We start from the raw sequence: 26780 nt of genomic DNA on the forward strand, positions 1-26780 counted from the left end.
ATCCATTAAAACTAAAAAGAAATCTGGAATAATACCTCTCCAAGAAGCAAGTGTTATTATTTTGATATTATTATTCCTAAATTTGAAATCATTATCATTTTAGGAGAGTGTGGTGCATTACAGTATTTAATCTCGTGTATCTTCATTCTGAGTCCAACTACCACTGTCATCAATTTGCACTTTCATCCCTTTGCGGGTTGATAATTTAAATGATAACTAAAATATCTGTAAACCTCAAACTGCTAAGTTGATGCATTACTAAACAACGAGCTAAGAGTTGCTGGCTCACTCCCTTTTCCCATCACTGTGTTGTGACAGACTCCCTAATTAAGTATTGAAGGTGGTATACTTCAGACTGGCAGCACAATAGTTCATTGTCTCCCAGGGCTGAGTTCAGTTCCTCCTTTAGAAAAAATTTCCTACAATATCCACTATCATATCGAAAAGGCTTAGATTCTGTAGGAATCATAATTTAGTAATTATCTTATTCTTGTGAGCAAGACAAGATCATACTTAGTAATAGGGTCGGTTTAATTATCTTTAATCCTTTCTCCCATAGACTTATAACATTCTTCTTCTCTTTTACAGGAACCAATGGTATCTCTTATAACAATCCTCATCACTGCAACTGTATCATCGATCAAATATTTACGGGTGGTTTGCAGTCAGATGTTACATGTCAAGAGTGCAAGTATGTTCTCTAGATATCTTTTCTATATTAACAGTTATGCAAATACATGTATGAACTGGACATCACTTGTATGAAGTATTGTTTTCAATAGTTAGATTATGTTCACTGAGAGTAAGTAATCAATGAAATACTGAGAGCATGTCATCTTCACATACCTATCACCTGCTACTGCAAAATATTTTTGTTCATAATTTTGAAAAAATGATGTTCATTTTTATTTAAAGTTTTAGTGAAAATATTACTGATGGACTTAGCAAGAAATGCCAGAATGTCAGAATTGTTAGAGCAACAAGCAAAATACCTTGCAATATTTGTTTCAGCTCTTTGTATTTTGAGTTCATTTGTGACAACAGTCAGTAGCTCATGATTTTCTCTTGGCCATCAAAGTGGCGTGGAAGGGGAAGGCAATACTGGGTTAAATACCGTATTAAATTACATGTCTCTATGTCCTAGATTCAAACCTGAATGGAGTTGTTTTTAATCCTTCCTGTTCATTAGAATTATTAACAGATACTTACTGGGATAGATTCAAGTGACTATACTTCTCTCCTGCAAACTTGTGATCTTGTGTCAATGAGAAAAACCTTACTTATTTACTTAAGTTGGGTAGCAGTTTGTTTTTGTGCCAGGTAGAAGCACCACTGATGCTATATTTCTGGTAAGGCAACTTGAAGAGAAATACCGAGCCAAAGATAAACCTCTGTACTTGGCTTTTGTTGACTAGGAGAAAGCTTTTGACTGAGTACCCAGATCCCTTATCTGGTGGTCAATGCAGAAACTAGGGATAGACGAGTGGTTGATGAGAGCTGTACAAGAGACACTACCAGTAAGGTGAGGATGGGCAACGAGTACAGCAAAGAATTCAGGGTACTAGTAGGGGTTCACCAAGGATCTGTGCTCAGCCCCGCGCTTTTTCATCATAGACCTTCAGGCAATAACAGAGGAATTCAAGACAGGCTGCCCCTGGGCGCTCCTATATGCTGATGACCTTATTCTTATAGCTGAACCAGAGAAGAAGTTCAAAGTATGGAAGCAAGGTCTAAAATCAAAGGGCCTTAGAGTCAACCTAGCAAAAACCAAAGTCATAGTAAGTAGGAAAGCAGACAAATCACAAATCTCTTCAGGTAGATGGCCCTGCTCAATGTGTAGAAAAAGTGTAGAAACTCCATAAGATGTACCCAATGTAAGGTTTGGACACATAAAAGGTGCAGCAACATCAGGGGAAGGTTAACAGAGAAACTAACTTTTGTATGTGGAAGGTGCACAGGTTCAAAGAACACTGAAAATGCACAGAAGATAGACTCCATCAACTGACCGAGGGTGGGGTGGAGCTACAGCTAGTAGATAGCTTTCGTTATCTAGATGACCACGTTAGTAGTGAAGATGGATTCTCCAAGAGCGTAGCTGTGAGAATAAGATTAGGCTGAGCAAAGTTCAGTGAGCTCCTATCCCTACTTGCGACAAAGGGCCTCTCTCTCAGAGTGAAAGATAGATTGTTTGATGCCAGTGTGTGTGAACAGCTATGCTGCATGGCAGTGAAACATGGGCTACGACAGCCAAGGACATGCGTAGGCTCAAGAGAAATTAAGCCAGTATGTTTCACTGGATGTGCAATGTCAGTGTGCATGTTCAACAGAGTGTAAGCATCTTGTGAGAAAAGTTAGGCATAAGAGGAATCAGATGTGGTGTGCAAGAAAGACGACTGCACCAGTATGGTCATGTGATGCATATGGACGAGGACAGCAGTGTAAAGAAGTGCCAATCTCTAACTATGGAGAGAACCCATAGTAGACCCAGGAAGACATGGGACGAGGTGGTGAAGCATGATCTTCGAACTTTGAGCCTCACAGAGGCAATGACTGGTGACTGAGATCTTTGGCGATGTTCTGTGCTTGAGAGGACCTGTCAAGTCAAGTGCACCCATGCTGGTGACACGTAAAGAACTTCTTTTGAACATTGGGCCTCACGGAGGCAAAGTGACTGAGTTCCTCTCGAGTGTTGAGCCTGATGGAGGCAAAGTGACTAAGTTTATTTTGAGTGTTGGGCTTGATGGAGGCAAAGTGGCTGAGTTCCTTTCAAGTGTTAGGCCTCACAGAGGCAAGGTGGCTGAGTTCCATTTGAATGTTGGGCCTCATGGAGGCAATGACCAAGACAGTTGGCATTATATCATACTTGAGAAGAAGACTTATCAAGCCAAGCAAAATTGCAGTTGTGGCATATAAAAGCACCCATTACACTCTTGGAGTGGTTGGTGTTAGGAAGGGCATCCAGCCATAGAAAACCATGCCAAATCTGACTGGAGTCTGGTGCAGCATGCCAGCATGGACAACGGACATTAAATGATGATGATTGATTAAATGAATTGCAGTATTTAGGTTTGTTTCTCTACATTCTGAGTTCAAATCCCAATAAGATATCCACCCAAAACTAATGACATCCTGGTTTCAGAATAGGTATGTCTTGTCACTTATGTCATAAGAGGCAACTGAAAGAGTTCAAGATTGGAAGGTTATCCAGCTGTAAAACATTGCCTTAGAAAACTTGTCCAAACCAGGGCAGCATGGAAAGTCAGGTATGTAATTAGTGGTAGATTTGTTTGTGTGATTAATAGTTTGTTTCACAACCATATGGTTCAGAGTTCAGTCCCACCGCATGACATATTGGTCTTGTGGATTCTGTTATTGCCTTTTGAGTGAAATATGATTAGAAGAAACTATCCAGAAACCTGTAATGTTTGTGTGTATATCTTTCAATGAGAAAACTTATGAACTGATGCTTTCAAATACCTTGTGGTACTGTTCCCATCAGTTATGAAAGCGATCTCTTATCACTCTTACCATTGTAGGACTAGTTGGCCCATTGTGAATCTGGATTCAACAACACTTAGTTAACAAGAAAATTGGTTTCTTTTCTCTCCAGGATACAAACCTGGGCCAAGTATGTTATGGCAGACTAGTAGTTGCTTATGCTGCTGGCCTTCCTTCTCTATGCCACCAATGTTGTCCAAGAGAATGCCAAAAGTCACAAGTGAACAACAAATACAAAGAGCTGACTAAGACATTTTATCCAATGTTTAACAGTTTTGCCAATCCACTGATTGTTTTGTGGAGTAATGGAATAGAAGACACTGTTTCATGTTTGTGATTTGTCATTATGCTTAACATATAAGCTTGCAGCAGCAGACATAATTGCTAATTCAGTTTCAGATTTCAATAACACTCCTGGCTCTCATTCTTTGTTTCATGGAAATGCTAGAATTATACATTCTATTGGTATTTAACCCCTAATTTTAAAAATTATATTATTGTAGTTAAATATGTCATTTTTCTTTTCTTTTCAGTAATGTTTCCACCACAATCGATCCTATCTGGGACATATCTTTAGATCTGGGCCCTGGACCTCCTTGCAGCATCCCAACTGCAGCCCCAAGCAGTAATAACAATAATAACAGTAATAACAACAGTAACACCAACAACAATACTAACACCACAACAAGCACCACAAACACAACAACTAACACCACCTCTGGTTGCAGTTCAAACAATACCACTTCAAATAGCAACAATGGTTCAGCTAATTCTCCAAGTTCAAGTAAGTTTTAATTTTCATTTGAATTTTTAGTGTCAGTCTTGTGTTAATTACTCTAATGATATTGTCTTGTATGGGTTGGGATCAATTAGCCTGAGCTGAGCTGTTGGAATTAATTAATCTGGGCTAGGCTGAGTCACTGAGATAAATCGGACTGAACTGAGCTGTTAATATTAGTTGGGCTGAACTTTTGAGATCAACTGGGCTGGGCTGGGCCATTAAGATTATGTTGAGTTAGGGTTAAGCTATATTTGAGTTGTCCTCAACTGTTACTAAGTTGAATAAAAGGATTAATTTGTATAAGTGACAAGCACCAGGAATGTTGATATATTTCAATATATTTTAGTGTAATGAGATTAGCAATTCACTGGAGAGTAAGTTAATCTGTTTGAGACAGTATAGATGAAGAGGATCAGGGTGATGGAAGATACAAAAAAAAAGTGGTATTGAGTCTAGTATATGTGTATCTATATTTGAGCTGAGTGTTGTTAATATTTTCTACTTAGACTAATGCACATATGGATACAGGCATAAATTCATAATATACAACCATAAGTATAGTTATTCATATATAAACCATATGCATATTCTCATTTTTTTCTCTCAAGAAGGGCAGGTGCTTATGAAAGAAAGCATTTGAACTTGACTTCCTGTCTCAGAGGAAACATTTTTGTATATTCTCATGGACATAGTTTAAAACTTACTATTACAATGCAGTAATTCTGATTATATCCTGGGGTACCTGGTTATAAAACAAAACTATTCTTCAAACCATCCATATTAATTTTTGAACTTGAATATAAAGCTGTAAAAGAAACAAATATCAGTCCAATATTTTAGAAAAGGTGCCAAGCACATCACCTCATTGTTTCCTCACAAGAAGGTGTCAATGTTACAGGAAATTTTATTTTGATCTACACAGGGAAGGGCATGGCTGTGTGGTCAACAAATTTACTTCCTAACCACAGGGTTTTGGATTCAGCCCCACTGTGGATAGTAGCTTCCCAGCCAACTAGAGCCTTGTGAATGAGTTTGTTAGTTGGAAAGTGTAAGAAGGCTGTTAAAGATATATATATATATATATATATATATATATGCATGTGTGTTTCTAGTTGAAGATATATATATGCATATATAGAACAATGCCTTGACATTGTATGAAAGTTCTAAATGGGTGCCATGATTATACAAGTGGCATCCTTCCAATATTGTGTGAAAATATGTCTGATTATGGGGAATTATTGCTGTACTTAGAAACAAGTGAGGGTCGGCGACGTGAAGGGCATCCTACCATAGAAAATCTGACCCATGCAAGCATTGGAAAAGTGGACATTAAATGATTGATGATGGAGAAATGGGAAATTTTTATATTTCTCACTAAGGGTAGAGAACTCTTTTCAAGCTCCTTTTCGAAATATCTTGTTGCAAAAATAGGAATGAAATAAAGGCACAAAAATAGTTTGACAAAACTGATTCATAACATTTAATATCGTATTCATAGTATTAAAATATTTTCAGAAGTTTCCTGGTGTACTTCTGCTCACTAGTAAACCAAGTGGATACTGAAATTATGTTACTAAAATTGAGTCCCAGGTCAGTTTTGCTTGTGCAGATTTATGGCCAAAAGCATTCGCGTCTTGACCATCCTACGTATTCAAACATTACGTAAACTTGTGACTGCATTATCTAATTTGTACTGAAAACATGGTATTGCCAATAGTAAGATTATATTTTTTTATATATTCCAGTTCAGGAATATTAGTATAGTTGTTATAGATTTCCAATAATTCTGATGGTGAATATGACAAGGGTGTGTCTGTCTAACATAATGCATAATAAACACGAGATGAGGTAGTGAAATATGATCTTTAGATGTTGAGTTTCGTGGAGGAATTTGCTGTACTTGAGAAGACATATCAAGCTAAGTAAAGTTGTGGTTGTGACCAGTGGCATGTGAAAGGCACCTATGCAGGTGACTCATAAAAGACACCCAGTACACTCTGTAGAGTGGTTGGTGTTAGGAAGTGTATCCACCTGTAGAAACGAACCCAAAACAGACTGGAGCCTGATGCAGCTTACCAGCTCCAGTCAAACCGTCTAACGCATGCCAGCATGGAAAATGGATGCTAAATGGTGATGATGATGTCTTCACTTGTTATGCACAGTTTTTTCGGCTTTTCATTGTTTATATCCTTCAAATATTGATATACATACTCAAACATAGTGATTTCAGTCCTACTGTGTAGTAGACTGGGAATTGTCATTTTCTGTGGGTGAAATTGGTTAGAGGGAAAATATATAGAAGCCCATTGAATCTATCTGTAGTTCAAAGTCACCCTCTCCTCATGTACTGTGCCATACTAATTCTGCCTTAGAATTTTGCTGAGAGTACACATGTCTCTGGAATACTTAGCCACTTTCACACTGATTAAACGAGCAGGTAATTCAGTTGATTAAACGAGCGAATCCTCATCAAAACATATGAGGAATTATATATATATAAAATACATAATTTTAAGATCCAAGGATTCACATGTAGGTAGTTAGTAAACTTCAAGCAGTCCATAGTAGGTATAAAAAACAATTTTCGGGAACAATAATAATTTATTGGTGTAGAAGATTGTAGGTTTTTACCCATATCAAAGTTTGATAAGCTTAATATATATATGTGTGTGTGTGTATATATATTCCACAAATGAGCACTGAAAAAAGGGGAGTAATGTATGTACATTTCAAAGGACTATAATATAATATAGGAAGATTTGAAAATCAGTCTTATGGTCAGTAAGTTTGAGGGTGAAACTAAAGAATTTGTATTGTTTCATATAGGTGCAGACATGGCTGTGGCGAAGATTTCCTTTGCAACGCTAGATAGTTTTAGATTCAATCCCATTGTATGGCACCTTACATAATTGCCTTCTTCAATAGCCTTGGGTTAATCTGAACTGCTGCATAGTTCATATCTATTAAATTCTTCTATTGAAGTATTTGTAACTGTAGAAACCATGCCAAAGTAGACAATGGAGGCTGGTCCAGCTTTCTGGTTTGCCAGCATGGAAGTTAGACCGTAAATGATTATGGTGATGACATAATCATTTTAACATCCACTTTCATGCTTGCATATGAGTCAGACAGAATTTAAGGTAGAATTTCTATAGTTGAATGTCTTTCCTTTCATCAGCATTCACCTGTTTCCAAGCAAGGTAATATTTCTCCCTGACATGTTTTACTTGGGAAACTGTGATCAAACATCACTCGTATAACAGTGATACTCACTCAGAATCATCCCATGGTGTGGAGACACACACACTCACATATGATGTGTGTGATTCGGTTTCCATCTATGAACTCTACTCTTTGGTTGGTCTGAGGCTATAGCAGACACTTAAATGTGCTGTGCTGTGGACTTGAACCTGAAACCACATAGTTAAGAAGCAAGCTTCTTAACCATGCTGCCATGCTTGCACCAATCATCATCATCATCATGTGTTTGTTTTCCATGCTGGCATGTGTTGGACAGTTTGACAGGGTCCATTGAGCTGCAAGGAATGCATCAAGCTCCAATGTCAGCTTTGGCATAGTTTCTACAGTTGGCTCTCCTAATGCCAACCACTTTACCATGTATATTCAGTACTTTTTTCATACCACTGACACTAGTGAGGTAACCAAAAGATTGCGAAAGGAGAGTAACAGATGGTTAAAGATAGAGGTAGAGGTTGGTGGGAAATACTTTTAGAAGGTGGGCAAATTGAGAGAGATAGAAGTGGCTCAGGAAGGAAGATAGATCAGAAAATAGGGAGATGATGTGTAAGATGTAACAGTGAGAGGAGGAAGGTGGTTATTATTGAGTGGGACAACAACAGTGGGGTAAGGGGGTCATTGATGGCACATTTGAGAGGTGTTAAAGATGAGGTATAGCAGGCCTAAGGTGTAGCTCAGAAGGGAATGAGAGAACTTAAGACACAGGAGACTGATCAGTGGAGAATAGTGTGTGAAGGGTTTATAATGAGAATGATGTTAATGGGTGATTACAGGGGAAGAAGGAGGTAACTGGTAGTGCCAAAAAGATTGGGTGGTGGTCAAATATGTACTGAATCTGCTCTCAAGTGATTACAGAAGCCAAATATGAGTGATAGAGGGATGCATGTTAAGAGGATGAGATTTGTGGAATGCTTAGTGGATCAGATATATATACATATTTGCTCCATGCAGATATATGTGCAGTGGGTTTCTGCAGCTTTCATTTGCTACTATCATCTATTTCATACCCATTTAATAAAGAGTTAACATTGCGTATTTCAATGTTGTTGTTGTTTTAATCGTTGTTTGTGAACTGTTGGGGCAAGTGGTTGTTGTGTTGTTAGTGATATTGTATTTTCAGCCAGAAAGAAAAGAAGATACTGAAGTAGGCAGAGTGTTAGTGTTAATCATCCCCTTGGCCTCTGGCAGTCAAAACATATTTAGCTGTCATAGTAGGATGATGGCATGTCTACAGTATCTTAGATATCAATAATGTTTCACATGTGCATTGGTTCACTAATCAACAACAATAGTTGCATATGACAAAGTTTGGACTTCTGATCATGTTTAGCTGGTGAACTAATTAAATGCTTAAAATAGAATCCTTACTGTAATGAATTCTATACAAATTCCCATATTTGCATGGAAAGAAGTAGAGATTATTGAGATGTAAATGGAAAGTGATGGTGGTAAGAGATTTGTTGATAGTGAGACAAGATAAAGTAGGTGAGAATGATAGAGAAAAGTGTACGTATGTACTTATGTCCTCACATTGTACTATAACATGCAGTTTGGCAATTTGTATGCTATTGTTTTGCATTCTGTGGAATTTATTGTCCAATATTTTTGCATTCGGCTGATTTTTTTTCTTTTCCTTTTATTTGCTGCAGGTTTCTCAAACAGTCCAGGGAATTATGAACCAACCTCATTAGTAGAGTGTTTAAAACGGTAATTTTACAGCTTTATTTTTTTCCTGTCTTTTATCATTGCTATATTTCTTCTCTTCATTGAGCTCTCCGGTGCTGTCATGACTAGCAAAGTCCATCCCTCTCCAGATCTGAACTCAGCTGATTTCTTCCAGAGACAAAGTGACAAAAAGAAAATGGATAATCAGTTTTAATATCTGTTTTTCCATATGTAGCTGGGTCAACTAAAACTTGTTGAGATTTCCATAACCAGATGCTCTTTTGATTACCATTCCTCAACTGTTTCCAACTAAAGTAATATTTCTCTTGGTTCTTTGAACATGAACAGCTCAATGGCCAGGTATATTTTCATGGCAGATTGCAAACAAATGACACGGTTTTATATGAGGGTTGACTTTGTTTACAATCAGCATGCAAATGAGGAGACAAATAAAAAACAAACTCACATTCTCACATATGAATGCTAATATGCATGCATGACAGACTTCTTTCATTTTGTATATGAAATTTCATCATCATCATCATCATCATCATCATCGTTTAGCGTCCGTTTTCCATGCTAGCATGGGTTGGACGGGTCAACTGGGGTCTGTGAAGCTGGAAGGCTTCGTCAGGCCCAGTCAGATCTGGCAGTGTTTCTATGGCTGGATGCCCTTCCTAATGCCAACTACTCCGCGAGATTTTGATTAGTATAGTAGAAAACTCTTGCCCAAGGTGCCATGCAATAGGACTGAACCCAAAACCATATAGCTGCAAAGCGAACTTATTAACCACATAACCATGCATAAGTCTATTGGCTTCATATCTTAATTTCAGTCAGAATTTTACCTTTTCTTTCTGCAGATCAATAAAAATTGCTCCATGAGGAATTTTATTAAACTTGGCTGAATGCTTTAGCACTACTGTTCATAATGATCATAGATTTGTTAATTTAATTTTTGGGTTTCATTATTCTACTTCATTTATATGTAACATGGAAGATTCCATGTTATCCCCCATAGACTATCAGACCTCAGCTTTCTGTGGAATGCTACAATTGCCCACTCCTCTCACACTCACTATTTTCCTATTTTATTGTCAGATAAGTGGGTTTTTTGTTCATTTTTGTGCCTTACTCAGCAGCAAGTACTAACTCTCTTCGTTCAAGAGTTTAATACCTTCTTTATAAAAATAATCTTACAAAGTATTGTTTATTCATTGAAACAAAAAATTCATAATTACTGGAATTACAGATTGCAAATTTTACCTCAGACTAGAGATAATCCAAATTGATAATCAGCGTTAATACACTACAAAAGTCTTTTCTTTTATATTGCTGTATTTTACTGTTGTTGAATGCAAGTAGCATGTTTACTTATTTAGCCACATGCAATAACCCTAATTTAAATTGTAACAAACAAAAATTTACTGCCCATGACTTCTTTTCTCCTTTTTTTATTTCACCAAGTCTCGTGAATGGGACAAGGGCAATAACTCTGGATATCCTTTAGTCTACATTATTATACAAATATAATTGTAGAATCTTACATACATCCTGCCACTTTCCATATGGCTTTTCATATATAAAAAAAAGTATAAAAAATTATAAGAATGAATTAAATTACAATTAGTGCTTTTACTTTTATTTGCCCATTTATTTATTCAGTTTATGGTATCTCTCCAGTCTGAGAAAGACGGTTTATTTATAGTGATCAAATGTTTATGCTGTACAAAGGCTCATTCCCTCCTTCAAATCAACTTTACCTGTACAGGTGCTTGGTGTACCACGCATTTAAATATCAAAGTTATCATAGAGCAACATGAAATAAAGTGTTTTGCTCAAGAATACAACACACTGGTCAGTCTAGAATTAAAAGTCCTTAGTCCACTTTCCATGCACGACAAACAACGATGATGTGACCTGTCTAAAATTATATTAAGGTTCTAACAAGTCATTAGCTAAGTCTTGCTGTAGTCCATATGATAATTACATAGTCTTCAGTAGCTTTGTATGTCTATTGATATAACTATCGGGTATTCAGATCATGTCATAGTTCTTTGTCTTTATCCATTTGTAGGCACTAAACTTTAGTAATGAAAATATGTCCTTAGTAAACTAATTACAGGCATTTTTTCCACAGTGAGATAGAAATTATGAGCCATTTTCTTCTAAGCATTACTGGAATGTTCTATTCAAATTCATTTGTGGGGTTTTAGTGTATTTATAATACTTATTTTATTGATCCCAAAAGGTTGAAAAATAAAGCTAATCTTGATGGCACATGAACTAAATTCCTTACTATCTCAATTACATTCATTGCTCTTAACCTATTTTATTACCATATTTCTGTTGGAATATGTTGCCATTGTTTCAATTAACTTTGAAAATAATCAAGAATTTTCTAAAATAGCTTTGCTTATTAAGCTGTTGTTTGGAACATAAATTAACCTGGAATTTTGTTGGAATGTTTTAATTTAGATAACTTTAATGCAGGAAGTTCACAACATAAAAACAAGGACTATCTCCGATGGGCTGGTGTTAAAAGGGTTAATAGTTGTTTCATTTGATTAAAGATAGAACCAAATTCCATTGCAGAACATCATCATCATAGACGCTCTTCCCAACATCAACTGTTTTACAGAATATACTGGGTGCTTTTTATGGAGCACCAGCGCTATGGCTTTGTTAAGAGAAATAAGCATAGTATATTACTAGCAGTGGCATTTACTACATAAACGCAAATAACAAATCAGATTTTAATATAAATTTTCATTTGTGTGAGAGACAGCTAGAAAGAAGGTAACATAAATGCTACATGTATCCCACTTCAATTATCTAGTTTTGATTATTAACATTGCATGCAATGGTTTAAGTACCAGGGGTTGCACCTGATAATCCTTATTTTATGAACCTAGGAAGAAATGAAAGCTGATTTGAACCTTGCAGAGGGAAGGAACTGTGTTAGTCTACTATTGCTACCATTTTATGATTGAAATGATAATTTTTAATATTAGCTATGTGGTTAAAAATGACGTGGTTTGGGGTTTGTTTCTACTACATGGTCCTATTGGCAGGGGTCTCTTCTATGGTCTTGCACTGACCAGTGCCTGAGTGAATTTGATAAGCAAAAACTGTAAAAAGCCTTTTGGTGTTTTGTAGGTTGTGTGGTGTCTTTCCATTGTATTGATGCTGTTTGCACTGTAGGTAAAAACAAGGTCACTGTCCAGGCAAACAGTATCATTGTTTACAATGTACTGTAAAAACATTTCTGTTTGTTGTTTGAGGGACTACAAGAAATATTACCTTAATTGGGAACAGATTGTGGATGGTGATAGGAAGGGCATGCATTCATAAAATATCTACCTCAAAATGCATGGAAAAATGCACATTAAAATGATGGTGGTGGTGGTAGCAGTGGCATCAGAGGTCTATAATTATGATAGAAATCAAATTGACTTATTTTATTGTCCCTGAGAAAGTAATAGCCAAAATTTATCCTTGTAACCCCTGAGGGAAGAAAGGCAAAATTGACTCCAGTGGAGCTTGGTCTCAGAATGTAAAGAAATGGGTCCAAATACTGATAGGCATCTATTTAGTCAAACATATTCTACTGATTTTGACACTTCAACACCATTTTATTGTCAATAAACATATAATAATTGTTTCCAAGTATTATATTCTAGTTAAGCACAAGACCAACAATATTGAGAAGAGAGGAGGCTAGTTGATTATATTGATCCCAGTACTTGGTTGGTACTTGAGCTATTGAGGTCGATGTTATTGACTAATCTCCAATGATACTTTATTTGAATATTCACTGTTATTCTTAGTGTGAATATTCACATTTATGTATATATTTTTCAGATTTACCAAACCAGAACATTTGGGCAGCTCTGCAAAAATCAAATGTAGCAGTTGTCATAGTTACCAAGAATCTACAAAACAGTTGACCATGAAAAAACTGCCAGTGGTTGCATGCTTCCATTTAAAGGTAAGAATTTGGATTGTATGCTTGCTGAAAATGAAGAGCATCAGTTGGGTAGTGATGCTGTTGGGCAGCTGACCATCAGTCATTTTCACATGGGCACAAAATAGGTTTGTGTGTATTGTATTTGATTTCATGATTTGTGTAGGTTATGACTTAGTCAGAGGAGGGAGGGCTGTCTGTTGTCCATGAGCCTTTGAGGTGGAGCAGAGGGAAGTGGGATGACTATCCTCAAACCAAGCGCCTGGCCCAAATACTTGCAACAGGGTGAACTCTGCTAAAGGTACTCAAGAACCAGGTGATTATGTTAAACTGATGGATTAATTCTACATATTGAGTACGAAGCTAAGTGCCAAAATAAATAACTTAGTGTTTTTTCCCAGCTGTGACTTGTCTACTATTTCCAAGAACTGGAATGGTTTACCAAATGAGGTTCTGCACACTCCCTTTTTACCAAATTCCACTCACAAGGATTTAGACAATTCAAGGTTGCTGCATAGTTGGGTTGAACCTGAAACCTCACAGTTGTGAAACAAACATCTGTACCACATAAACTTCTCTATGCCTATTGTAAAGTCACAGCTAGTTGGATCAGTAGTTGTTAACAGTAAGTGCAATAGTATATATAAAATGAGATGATTTGGAAAGGATAGTATTAGATTTAAATCACCTCTTGGAGATTGGATCCTGCTAATCTTGTTTAATCTATAAAAACTACCACGAAGCAGAACTTTAATGTGATGAGTACTCCTACAAGCTAATGCATCATCATAAATGAAAACACTGTTGTGCATTAGGACTAATCATCATCATCATCGTTTAACGTCTGCTTTCCATGCTAGCATGGGTTGGACTGATGAACCAGATGGCTGCACCAGGCTCCAATCTTGATCTGGCAGAGTTTCTACAGCTGGATGCCCTTCCTAATGCCAACCACTCCAAGAGTCTAGTGGGTGCTTTTACGTGCCACAGGCACGGGGTCCAGTCAGGTGGTACTGGCAACGACCTCGCTCGAATCTTTTTACACATGCCACTGGCACAGGTGCCAGTAAGTCGATGCTGGTAATGATCACGTTCGAATGGTGCTTTTTACGTGCCACCGGCACGGAAGCCAGTTAGCCGCTCTGGCAACGATCACACTTGGATGGTGCTCTTTGCACCTCACTAGCAAGGATGCCAGTCATCAAACTTGATTTGGATTTCACTTGCCTCAACAGGTCTTCGCAAGCAGAGTTTAGTGTCCAAAGAAGGAAAAGGTACGCATAAGTGGGCTGGTTACGCCCCTGGCATAGGCCACGAGGTTATGGTCTCATTTGGCTTGCTGGGTCTTCTCAAGCACAGCATATCTCCAAAAGTCTCGGTCACTAGTCATTTCCTTGGTGCGACCTAAAGTTCGAAGGTCGTGCTTCATCCCAGGTCTTCCTGGGTCTACCTCTTCCACAGGTTCCCTCAACCGCTAGGGTGTGGCACTTTTTCACACAGCTATCCTCATCCATTCTCGCCGCATGACCATACCAGCGCAGTCGTCTCTCTTGCACACCACATCTGATACTTCATAAGTCCGACTTTTCTCTCAAGATACTTACACTCTGTCTAGTATGCACACTGACATTACACATCCATCAGAGCATACTGGCTTCATTCCTTGTGAGCTTACACATGACCTCAGCAGTCACAGCCCATGTTTCACTGCCATGTAGCATGGCGGTTCGTACACATGCGTCATACAGACTACCTTTTACTCTGAGCGAGAGGCCCTTTGTCACTAGCAGGGGTAAGAGCTCTCTGAACTTTGCTCACGCTATTCTCATTCTAGCAGCTACACTTTCAGCGCACCCTGTCAGTATTATATTGAAGTGTGTGTACATGCAGGTGCACACAGACACACACACAAACACATATATATATATAAAGTTCCACTTTTATTCCACATCATAACTGTAATCATCATCATTGTTTAACATCCATTTTCCATGCTGGCATGGGTTGGATGGTTTGACAGGAGCTGCCCAGGCTCTATTTGTCTGTTTTGTCATGGTTTCTACAGCCGGTTGCCTACCCTTCCTAATGCCGGCCACTTCACAGATTGTACAGGGTGCTTTTAACATGGCACAAGCACCCATGAGCCTGCAAGACTAGGATCTTTCAGCTCAGAGAGAGATGTAAGAGACATTGCTGTATGCATAGATAGCCACAATTTTACTTAGCTTGGCATGTCTTCTCAAGCACGGCAAACTGCCAGGAGTCTCCAGCCCTTCTCATCTCCTCTGTGAGCCTAACATCTGAAGATCCTCAAAAGGAATGCTAAATATATAACTAAAAAAAATTATTAGTAATTGCTTCACTGCTGTCCAAATGTCTTTCAGTTATTGGACTGCAGCCATGCTGTGGCTCTTTCTTGAAGGGTCTAATTGAACAAATCAACCTCAATACTTATTTTTAAGCTCAGTACTTATTTTATTGGTCTCTTTTGCTGAATCACTAAGTTGCAGAAATATAAACCACCACCAGTTGTCAGAACACATATATTTATATGATAAGCTTCTTTTGGTTTCCATCGGCCAGATCCACTCCAAAGGCTTTGGTTGGCCTAGGGCTATAGTTGAAGACACTTGACTAAGGTACTGTGCAGGTACTAAGGTATTCAGCCTGAAACCACAGGGTTGGGAAGCAAGTTTCTTAGCCATACATCTACATCTGTGTCTGTATTAATGATAAATTTAATCTTTGTCATAATAGCATGTAAAAATAATATAAAATTGTTGTGATGAATTTTCTAGAAAGTCCATGAAATAATTTCTTTTTCTGATGTACTTTCAGCGGTTTGAACACTCCACGGGTTACCACAAGAAGATCTCCACATTTGTGTCATTTCCAGAAGAATTGGACATGACTCCATTCATGTCATCATCTCGCAGTAACAACAATGGTTATCGAAATCAAGTTGTCCAAGAATCTGCCAAAAGTCTTTCCTGTGATAACAAGTAAGACATTAGTATTGATATCTTCTGCCATCTAATGATCTCTGAGGAGGAGAAAATATCTATAATCATTACTGGTGCTGCTGTTCCAAAATTGTGTCTAAATCATTCATTTCCTATAATTTTAAAACCTATGAAGGCCTCCACTGGTCAGTGTTGACCATGCATAAATGCAGGCCTGGGCCAGATTTTTTGAGAAACACTAGCAGTTGCCCGTATAAGCAACTCTTCCCTCTCCACATGACAATGTTTATTCAAGGAAAAGGTAGTTGACTTGGGCTGATACAGTTTGGTGCCAATGTTGTTGCAATCATTGCTGTCAGAATGAACTGTTTTTCCATTCCAACATCCTAAAATTGGTACATTAATAGGTATGCCACTTTACTGGTGTTGAAATTGCACTCTCTATAAGTGTTCAAAGCCACTTGAAATTTTGTCCTTCATTGAAAAGGATAAAAGACAAATTAAACTTCAGTAAAGTTCAGAATGCAGAGAGTTGGAATAAATACCATTAGGCATTCTATCCAATACTCTAATGACTTCGCCAAACAGCTTTATCTCTCTGTCTGTCTACATATATTTATTTACCATTTTTCTAAGAGAGGACTTTGTGGTACAAACAACACAACAAATCGTTTTTTATTCCAGCTTTCATGCTAAACAATAGTTTATGTTGTAGGCCCCATGACAGTTTCCTCCATTTTGCCCTATCCTCAACATTTCCCCTCGTCTTTAACTGTCTTTTTTGGTCTGCCTCTATTTTCATCACTCCTTTTATCCAATCACTTTCATCTTTCCTCAGCACATCATCTGGCCATCTCTTCCAATCTCTTTTCACAGCATCTATCATTGGCTTTATTCTCATCAGTCTCTTCAGTTTATTATTTTTCTGCCACCCTTATACTCTCCTCATTCACCAAACCATTCTCATTTCTATTCTTTCCAAAGCATTGTTGTTGCTTTTATTAGCCATATATTCTGTTTAGATCTTAGTTTCTTGAACTCTGCATTTCATAATTTTAATTTATTGTTTATTATTCCCATTCTCTCTTTATTAGATACTCACTATTTGCTGTAGTGAACCACAGCGGCACAATAGAAACTGGACATTATACATGTTACATCAGGCTGCACAAAAACCAGTGGTACAAATGTGATGATCATATGATCACCAAAGCTACACCACAAGAGGTTTTGAATAGTGAAGGGTAAGTAAAAATACTGTATATTTTTCTCTGAAAATCCTGAATAAACAAGTATAGTTCTCTGCCCCACCTTTCTTTTTGCTCTTCAAAATGCAAATTTGTGCTTGCATATTATTAAGTCAATGCCTTGTCATCTCAACATAATTTTAACCTCTTATTATGTACCCCAAGCTCAGTCAGGTTTGCAATACAGCATCTGATTTATATCAAACTGTCAAATGTTATTTGTGGTACTAATTTTCAGTTTTAAGGCATTAAATGATGATGAGGGTATACATCTATATTATACTAAAACTCAATGTTTATTTGTTTTCCTGCCATTTAATTAAGATTATAAAGATTACAAATAAAATAGTAATTTCCCCCTTTAAGAAAAAAAAAATCAAGTTGAAAATGTCGATGCTTCAAAGAGTCCTGTCAGCGACCGCCATCCTTTTTCTTACTTCTTTTTTCTCATTTTTATGAGATATTTTTGAATTACAGGAACTTGTTTGTTTTTATTTCCTTAATGGGGAAAATTACTATTTTATTTCAAATAAAATATTAATCTTTATCATCTTAATCAAAATACAGAAAAGCAGAGAGAGAGAGAGACTGTCTTTTTATAGATGAAGATCAGATGCAATGGGGGGAGTTGAATCTCATAAGAATGGGGGGAAACAATAAATAGGTTGTACCTTATAATGAAACCCTTTTAAGAGCATTCAAAATGCCATTGCAAAGCTGCTGTTCAAATAAACAATGATAACGAAATTAGTCAATATCTAATGGGTAGGTATATTGTGCCATCCGAAGCAGTTGCATCCATTTTAGGATTTTCAGTTCATGAAAGAGCACCTGCAATAGTGAGACTGCAAGTTCATCTTCCAGATGAACAAAGAATATTGCTTAGAAATTATGAGGATATATATGGCTGTCAATGAACGACGTATAAGAACAACATTGACAGAATTCTTTTTCATTGTGCATCAATGATGACATTGCAAAAACATTACTTGATGCTGAAGTATCCCTGTATTTCATTTAGAACAGTAGTAACAAAGAATGGCAAAGAAGGAAGTAAGGAAAAAAAGTTGAAGGCCATTTGAACGTTTACAAAGAAGAAACGCTTCATCGCGTTGCGTTGTCACACTAAAGGCGTGAGAGCTGTATTACTTAAGAATTTTATTGCATGAAGTTCAAAATAGTATTTTTTCCTATCCTGCTGCACATCAACATTTTCAACTTGGAGTGTTTGTGGCCCAACGGATCATGGCGGGTACATCTAGTATGTATGTAGTTGGACTATAGCTGTCTTGAAAGGTAGACTTAAATCTGTTCCTTGGTTTGACATTACCACCTGGTCTTCAGCTACATTTAATCCATTCTCATGTAAACACTTGAACTAGATCTCTAGTCTAAGAACATGATATTTTCATTTTTCTCTACCTACCTCAGAAGCTTTCCTAAAAGGTCATGGGTGTTAACCTTCTCCTCTTGGCTAAAATAAATAAAGACAAAAGGCATGGAAATACCTTACATTCAAAAGATACTAATTATTCACATCCAACCTAAATTACAATAAAACAATTAAGAGTATTCAAAATTACAAGTCAAACCATAGACATTATCAGCAGCAGCAGCAGTCTGTCAGTAATCAATGATTGTTGTCCCATGTGAAATGTCCCATTAGGGGTATATCAGTCTCCTTCATTGGTGTCTGCCATCAACTGTGAGAAACGGTGTCCAGTTTCTGCATCTTACATTTATGTCGAGTTTTTCATACTATTACACAACTGTAAGAGTATTTCTCTAGACCATTGGTTCTCAATTGGGGTTCATATAAGATTTTGCGGGTTCTATGCTAGCAAAATATTGAATTGTGAGGATCCTCAGTAGTGTTTTAAAGGTCTCTGAAAAGTTTTGATTTAAATGCATGAATTGCAAGAAACAGTTAGGTTTCTTTCTCTAACATTTTACATAGTTCAACCTATGCAACTGAGTGTGTGAATAACAAAAAAGAATAAGAATTTTGAAGGCAGTATCATCATCATCATCATCATCATTTAGCGTCCGCTTTCCATGCTAGCATGGGTTGGACGGTTCAACTGGGGTCTGTGAAGCCAGAAGGCTGCATCAGGCCCAGTCTGATCTGGCAGTGTTTCTACGGCTGGATGCCCTTCCTAATGCCAACCACTCCGTGAGTGTAGTGGGTGCTTTTTACGTGCCACCCGCACAGGTGCCAGACGGAGCTGGCAAACGGCCACGAACGGATGGTGCTTTTACGTGCCACTGGCACGGGGGCCAGGCGAGGCTGGCAATGGACACGAGCGGTTGGTGCTTTTACGTGCCACTGGCACAGGGGCCAGGCGAGGCTGGCAACGGACACGAAAGGATGGTGCTTTTTACGTGACACCGGCATGAGGCCAGTCGGTGCGGCGCTGGCAACGGTCACGAACGGATGGTTCTCTTACGTGCCACCGGCACTGGTAACTCAGCTGCAATTTCTATTGATCGATTTCGATTCTGATCCTCACTTGCCTCAACAGGTCTTCACAAGTAGAGTTTTGTGTTCCAAGAAGGGAAGGTATGCATACGTAGGCTGGCTCCATCCCATGTAGAAGGCCATGGGTTATGGTCTCACTTGTCCTGCCGGGTCTTCTCGCGCACAGCATACTTCCAGAGATCTCGGTCTCTAGTCATTTCCTCAGTGAGACCTAAAGTTCGAAGGTCGTGCTTCACCACCTCGTCCCAGGTTTTCCTGGGTCTGCCTCTTCCACAGGTTCCCTCAACCGCTAGGGTGTGGCACTTTTTCACACAACTATCTTCATTCTCGCCACATGCCCATACCAGTGCAAACGTCTCTCTTGCACACCACAACTGATGCTTCTTAGGTCCAGCTTTTCTCTCAAGGTACTTACACTCTGTTGAGTATGAGTACTGACATTACACATCCATCGGAGCATACTGGCTTCATTTCTTGCGAGCTTACGCATATCCTCAGCAGTCACGGCCCATGTTTCACTGCTATGTAGCATGGCTGTTCGTACACACGCATCATACAGTCTGCCTTTTACTCTGTGCGAGAGGCCTTTTGTCACCAGCAGAGGTAAGATCTCTCTGAACTTTGCCCAAGCTATTCTTACTCTAGCAGTTACACTTTCAGCACACCCGCCCCCGCTGCTGACTTGGTCACCTAGGTAACGGAAGCTATCAACTATTTCTAGTTTTTCTCCCTGGAAAGTGACGGAAGTTGGTCTCAGAGCATTTTCAGTGTTTATTGTTCCTGAGCATCTGCCACATACAAAAACCATCTTCCTAGTTAGCCTTCCTTTGACATTGCTGCACCTCTTATGTGTCCATAGCTTACACTTGGTGCATCTTATAGAGTTTCTACCTACACCTTTTCTACAGATCGAGCAGGGCCATCTACCCGAAGGCGTTTGTGATTTGTCTACCTTCCTACTGATTACGACTTTGGTTTTAGCTAGATTGACTCTAAGGCACTTCGATTCTAATCCTTGTTTCCACACCTGAAACTTCTCCTCCAGTTCTGATAGTGACTCAGCAATTAGAGCAAGGTCATCAGCATAGAGGAGCTCCCAAGGGCATCCTGTCTTGAATTCCTCCATTATTGCCTGGAGGACTATGATAAATAGGAGGGGGCTGAGGACTGAGCCTTGGTGGACCCCTTCCTCTACCCAGAATTCTTCACTGTACTCGTTGCCAACCCTCACCTTACTAGCAGCGTCCCTGTACATGGCTCGCACAGCTCTCACTAACCATTCATCTATCCCTAGTTTCCTCATTGACCACCAGATAAGGGATCGGGGGACCCTGTCGAAGGCTTTCTCCAAGTCAACAAAAGCCAGATACAAGGGCTTATCTTTGGCTAGGTATTTCTCCTGCATCTGCCTTACCAGGAATATAGCATCAGTGGTGCTTTTCCCTGGCACGAACCCAAACTGCATCTCATCTAAACTAACTCTCTCTCTAATTAGTTGGGCTATCACCCTCTCCGTAACCTTCGTCACCTGATCCAACAGCTTGATACCTCTGTAATTATTTGTATCTAGGGCGTCACATTTACCTTTGTAGCAGTTGACTATTATGCTGCTACACCAGTCATTGGGTATGACTCCTTTGTGTATCACCTGATTAACTATATGGGTGACTTGGCTATAGCTTACACTACCAGACATTTTGAGCATCTCTGCAGTGATTCCTGATGGGCCTGGGGCTTTCCCTGTCTTCATGCTTCTAATTGCCTTAACTACTAAGGAACTATCAACTCGGATAGCTGGTCCCTCTGTTGGGTCAACATTCGGCAGACTCTCTTTATCCCATTCATTTTCTTTATTCAGCAACCTTTCATAGTGGCATCTCCAAACCTCTCTCTTTGCATCCTCATTTAGCGCAAGTGAACCATCTTCCATGCGAACACACTTCTCTCCTACCACATCATGATTTTCTCTCACACACTGTCTTGCAACACGAAACACCTCCAGTCTTTGGTCCTCACGGCGCAGAACATTGGCAAATTTTTTCTTATCTGCTTCCTCTCCTAGCTTCTCTTTTGGCAGTCTGATACAATTCCCTGCTAACCCCATTTTTCCAGACCTTCCAAGCCTGTCTCTTTTCTCTAATAGCCCTGTCTACAACATTGTTCCACCACCACCACGTTATTCTAGGTCGAGAGGGGACTTTGCACCAGCCACAGATCTGGTCAGTGGCTCTCAGCAGGTTGTCCCTTAGAAACGTCCAGTTGTCTTCTACCCCCTGTGATGCTCTATCCCCTTCTACTTCGTCAAAGGCTTCAAGTAATATGTCCCTAAATCTCTGTCCATTTGCAGGATCTTTAAGCTTCCAGATCCTTCTTCTCCATGTTGGTCGTCTTCTGGTTGTCCTCCTAGTCCTGATCCTAAAGTCACTAACTACCAGTCTATGTTGTGGGGTACATTCTTTGCCTGGGAAGGTTTTGGCATTTATAAGCAGCCATCTCTCCCTTTGCCTGGCAAGGATGTAGTCAATTTGGCTGGTATGTTGGCCCGATCGGTAGGTGACTAGTAGGTTTCCTGAAGTTAGTGTTGCAAATCATAAGATTATTTGCATCGCAGAACTCCAGCAGCCTGGTTCCCTCCTCGTTGCGGGAACCATAACCATAGCCTCCATGTACGCCATGGAAGCCCCCAGCATGTCGTCCAACGTGACCATTGAAGTCACCAGCCACAAAGAGAAGGTCTCTGTCGTTTGTCAACGAGGTAGTCTGCAGTAGAGTGTCATAGAATCGGTCTTTCTGTCCATCGGGTAGCCCCGACTGAGGAGCATAGGCTGATATAATGGTTGCTAAACTATGATGAAGCACTAATCTAATCTTAAGTATTCTGTCACATACTCTGATTACCTCAATTACTTTATCTACCCATTTCTCAGCGATAAGTATACCCACGCCACCAACCCCGTCAGTGTTCCCTGCCCAGAAAATCTTGTACCTGCGTTCCTTGCCTGTGAGGAACCTAGCAGTATCTATAAAATTAGTTTTTAAACATAGAATGGCTATGGGGGTCCACCAGAGTAAAACAGTAATCAAAGGGATCCAGAGATAAAAAATGATTCAGAACTACTTCTCTAGACAATTAAGTTTCTTGCATTTTCTCCAGAGCTTTTATTTCACTAATATCTCTTCTGTGCTAGAGAGCTTGGATTTCTCATCTCTCAATGATCTGTTGCATGGTGTTTCATTATGCATACATAGTCTTTTTCTACTCTCTTATATTTTTCATGCCTCTGATCTATAACAACATGACTGTGTGTCAATATCACTAAGCAAAAGTTCTTAAATACCATTGAAAAATCAGTTCTCAAATATAGCAAAAGCATGAAAAATGCCACAAATATTTTTTCCGTCTTATACTAGCATGGTCTGCCATTAACAAATTAGAGAAGGAATTCTGGAGAGAAAAAGTCTCAAATGAGAGGGCCTGACAACATATATCAGTAGCCAAGTGGGGAGTATCTATGTGTGTTTGCATAGTGGATCACACAGCCATGTTTGTGTCACATACTAGTTAATGGATTATTGGTGTACGTTGTTTTAGGCCAGGTCTTGGAACTTTTTGATAGCACCTCATATGTTTGAGATTTCAATTTGTAATGTCATATGAATTTGCATTTTGAGTTTATCATCATAAAAAGAGTAATCTATGATTAACCATTGCTTTATGTTTATCATTTATTTTCCTCTCTCTTTTTCTCTAGGTATTTGCTGTTCTACCACAAACAGATCTTGGAATATGAATGACATTCTTATGAAGACAGATACACACACACACTACACAAAAACATAAGACTTTTTTATCTGCTGCTACTGCTGTTGTAATCACACCTCTGGTTTCTACTTTGGCTATAATTACAGAGCAAAATGGAAGAAAAAAATGAGGGGTGGAGCAGGATGGGTAGTGGTAGTGGCGGGGAGTAAATGTTAATCCACCAACCACCACCGCCACCATCTTCTACCCACCAGAAAAAATTTTTTCAGTGCCATGTTTTGGCTGTCATTGTCCAAAAGTCTTGGCTGTTTCTCTGCCCACCGTCTGGCCAACAGATATGTTATTGATTTTTTTTTTAAAACCTACCCCCAACCCCACCTTATTTCCATCACCTCCCCCACTCTTATCCCTTATCTCTCTTCCCTTCCCCTCCCTTCCACATCCAGTAATGTTTATTCTTGTGAGAAAAGCAGATGTCTTGCTTTGTATATGGACAAATCAAAAAAAAAAATTTAAAAAAGACAAACAAAAATAAGACAATGTAAAAATAAAAACAAAAAAAAACAATTCCACAAAAGACAAATTCAGATTCTAATCATGTCAACAAAGTCACATGTTTCTGCTTAAAGAGAAGACGTCTTTAAATGTTAATTTTTTTTTTTTTTTATTCTATTGACAGTTTTCTTATCAAGCATCCATCAACTCCACAATTTCATTTTATACATTGTGAGCTCTGAATGACAGAGGAGGTGCGTTTTACACTCTACTAGACATGCACTCTGCAAACACGTGTTTCTGTGAAATATATACCGACACACACACACACACACACACATACATTCACTAATAAATGTATATATGTATATTTACCCATATTTATATATGTGTGTTTGTGTGTATGTATACATACATACACACATATGCATGTGTATGTATGTATGTATGTACACACACACACACACATATATATATATATATACACACACACACACATACATGCATACATATACATATGGAGAACAATTATATACTTGTGCAGATGAAAATATCTCAGTCAATCAGCCATTTCTCTTTTCTCTCGTTTCTCTTTCGTTGCTAATCTGAGGCAAAATGGTGCACAACCTCAACACTGCATTGAATAACCATTCATCATAATTTCTGTCACACAAATAAATATATAGCGCGTACCTAAGAAACCACGGAGTGAGTAAGTAAACCAACTGGCCGGCAATACAATAAACAAATAAGGTGTCGTCAAGCAGGAAGTCTCTTCTTTCATGATGGTTCAGTCTGCTAGAAAATAACTAGAACCCCTTTCAAGTTAACATCCTACTGTCTAAAATAGGAAAAGGGCACATTACATGATGATAAATTCTCACTTTACTTCAATTTTGATGTATGGATATCCAGTTGTTCGCTCAGCTGAACAGTCTGTTTGTTGAATAGGTGTGAAAAGTGGTTGAATATTCAACAAACACGTACCTTTACAGTAATTCTCAGGTAAAAATCAGCTTGACAGACGTATGACGAGGCTGGACCTTTGAATTACAGGTAGAGTCCATTCACTGGACTCCTATACAATTTCTGTCTACTCAGTTTCACTGATAGGGCTTGTGTTGACCAGAGGATATAGTAAAAGGCACTTGCCCCAGATACTATCTGTTAGGATTGAACCTAGCATGTGATGGTTGCAAAGTGAGCTGCTTAACCATTTAGCCATTCTTGTGTCCACACATTACACAATTTGTCCTAGATAAACTTGGAGAAGACTGGTTGTGGCTGGAATGCTAATGATCATAAGTCTGCTCAGTCATCATTGACCCAGGGCTAAACAACAATGATTTTTATTCACATCTGGAATGAGTGAGTTTAGTACTGTAGGGATTTGTGTGAGTGGGGTGGGGAAGAGGATTGATGTCCTTTAAAGGTAGGAAGGGGGTTGCTTATTATTTAATTAATTTTTTTGTCTCCTTTTGTCATTGCTACATCTGTCTTAGATTTTTAACATCTCTTCATCATCGACTTTACTCTCCTCTCTCTCTTTCTCTCCTTCCTTCAACATACATACACACACAAACACTCACTCACAGATATTCATAACACATTGTTTTTAACCATTTATATGGTTGTCTCTTACCGTGGTGTCCACCCTCCCCCCCTGCTGTCAACACCTCAAACCACAAACCATTAATTTCAAATGCATTGAGTCATTCATTTTCTACATTTGTCTTCCCATTCTCTGGTTACCTATCCGTATCTCTCTCTCTCTCTCTCTCTCTCTCTCACCTTTCTCTACTCCTTTCACTCTATCTCTCTCCTTGCTGCCCATCTCTAACATATATACATACACACAAACATATATACACAGAATGATGCTGTACTTGACTTGTTCCTCATCAGAAATAATTTCCACTTCCTGAGGTCTTTTTCTTTTTCCTATGTCCGTCTCCTCAATTTCTGGGGAATGGACACTTAACAGATGTACAGCTTCCGCTGCTGACCAGACGGGGACACACACACACACACACACACACACACATGAAATTTTATTGTAAATAATATAATAAATGAAAACTGATAATTTGTTTTTCTTTTTTTCTTTTTTTTTAAGGGTAATAAATATTTTTTTGTTCAAATTCAGTCAAATTGTGAATTCCTACCAATCATTTTTCAGCAAGCTCTTTTTCTTTTCATTACACCCACATTAACTTCTAAATCTAATTTTGTTGATGGTTAAATAGCTCCTTCCCCCCACCCGTCCCCATCTACTTTCTATTCTTTATTTCAGGATTATGGTTTGTATAAGTGATAGTTTTGCTTCTTTGTCATTTGTAATATGCCATTATTTTATTTCAAGGTACAATAGTTGTGATGTTAAAACTGCCAAACTAGTGACCACATAATCCAATAGTTCAAAACTAATACTAAACCCATTATGCATGCATATTCATATCAGTGTCTTATCATCATCATCATCATCATCATCATCATGGACTTGACAGACTCCCAGTCAAAATGCCTTGCAGTATTTCCTCTGGCTTCTTACATTCTGAATTCATATCTTACCATGGTCGATATAATCTACTGTTCACCCGCACAAAATATTTTTTTGCCTTGGGTTCAGTCCCATTGCGTGGCACCTTGGGCAAGTGTCTT

At 38.5% G+C, this 26780-nt stretch overlaps 1 protein-coding gene across 1 annotated transcript in view; it reads left to right on the top strand.

Annotated features, from left to right (window-relative positions):
* LOC115211641 (ubiquitin carboxyl-terminal hydrolase 22) overlaps positions 1–24161 on the top strand; it is a 39748-nt gene extending 15587 nt beyond the window's left edge. The window contains exons 7-13 of the mRNA XM_029780274.2: positions 589–691; positions 4032–4282; positions 9190–9247; positions 13070–13196; positions 16011–16174; positions 17230–17379; positions 23614–24161. Coding sequence (XP_029636134.1) covers positions 589–691; positions 4032–4282; positions 9190–9247; positions 13070–13196; positions 16011–16174; positions 17230–17379; positions 23614–23656 — 896 coding nt within the window. The 3' untranslated portion in view covers positions 23657–24161. The remainder of the gene's footprint in view (positions 1–588; positions 692–4031; positions 4283–9189; positions 9248–13069; positions 13197–16010; positions 16175–17229; positions 17380–23613) is intronic.
* The last annotated feature ends 2619 nt before the right edge of the window (positions 24162–26780 follow it).

The sequence above is a fragment of the Octopus sinensis genome, linkage group LG5 (genome assembly GCF_006345805.1).
Source record: "Octopus sinensis linkage group LG5, ASM634580v1, whole genome shotgun sequence".
NCBI classification, from domain to species: Eukaryota; Metazoa; Mollusca; class Cephalopoda; order Octopoda; family Octopodidae; genus Octopus; species Octopus sinensis.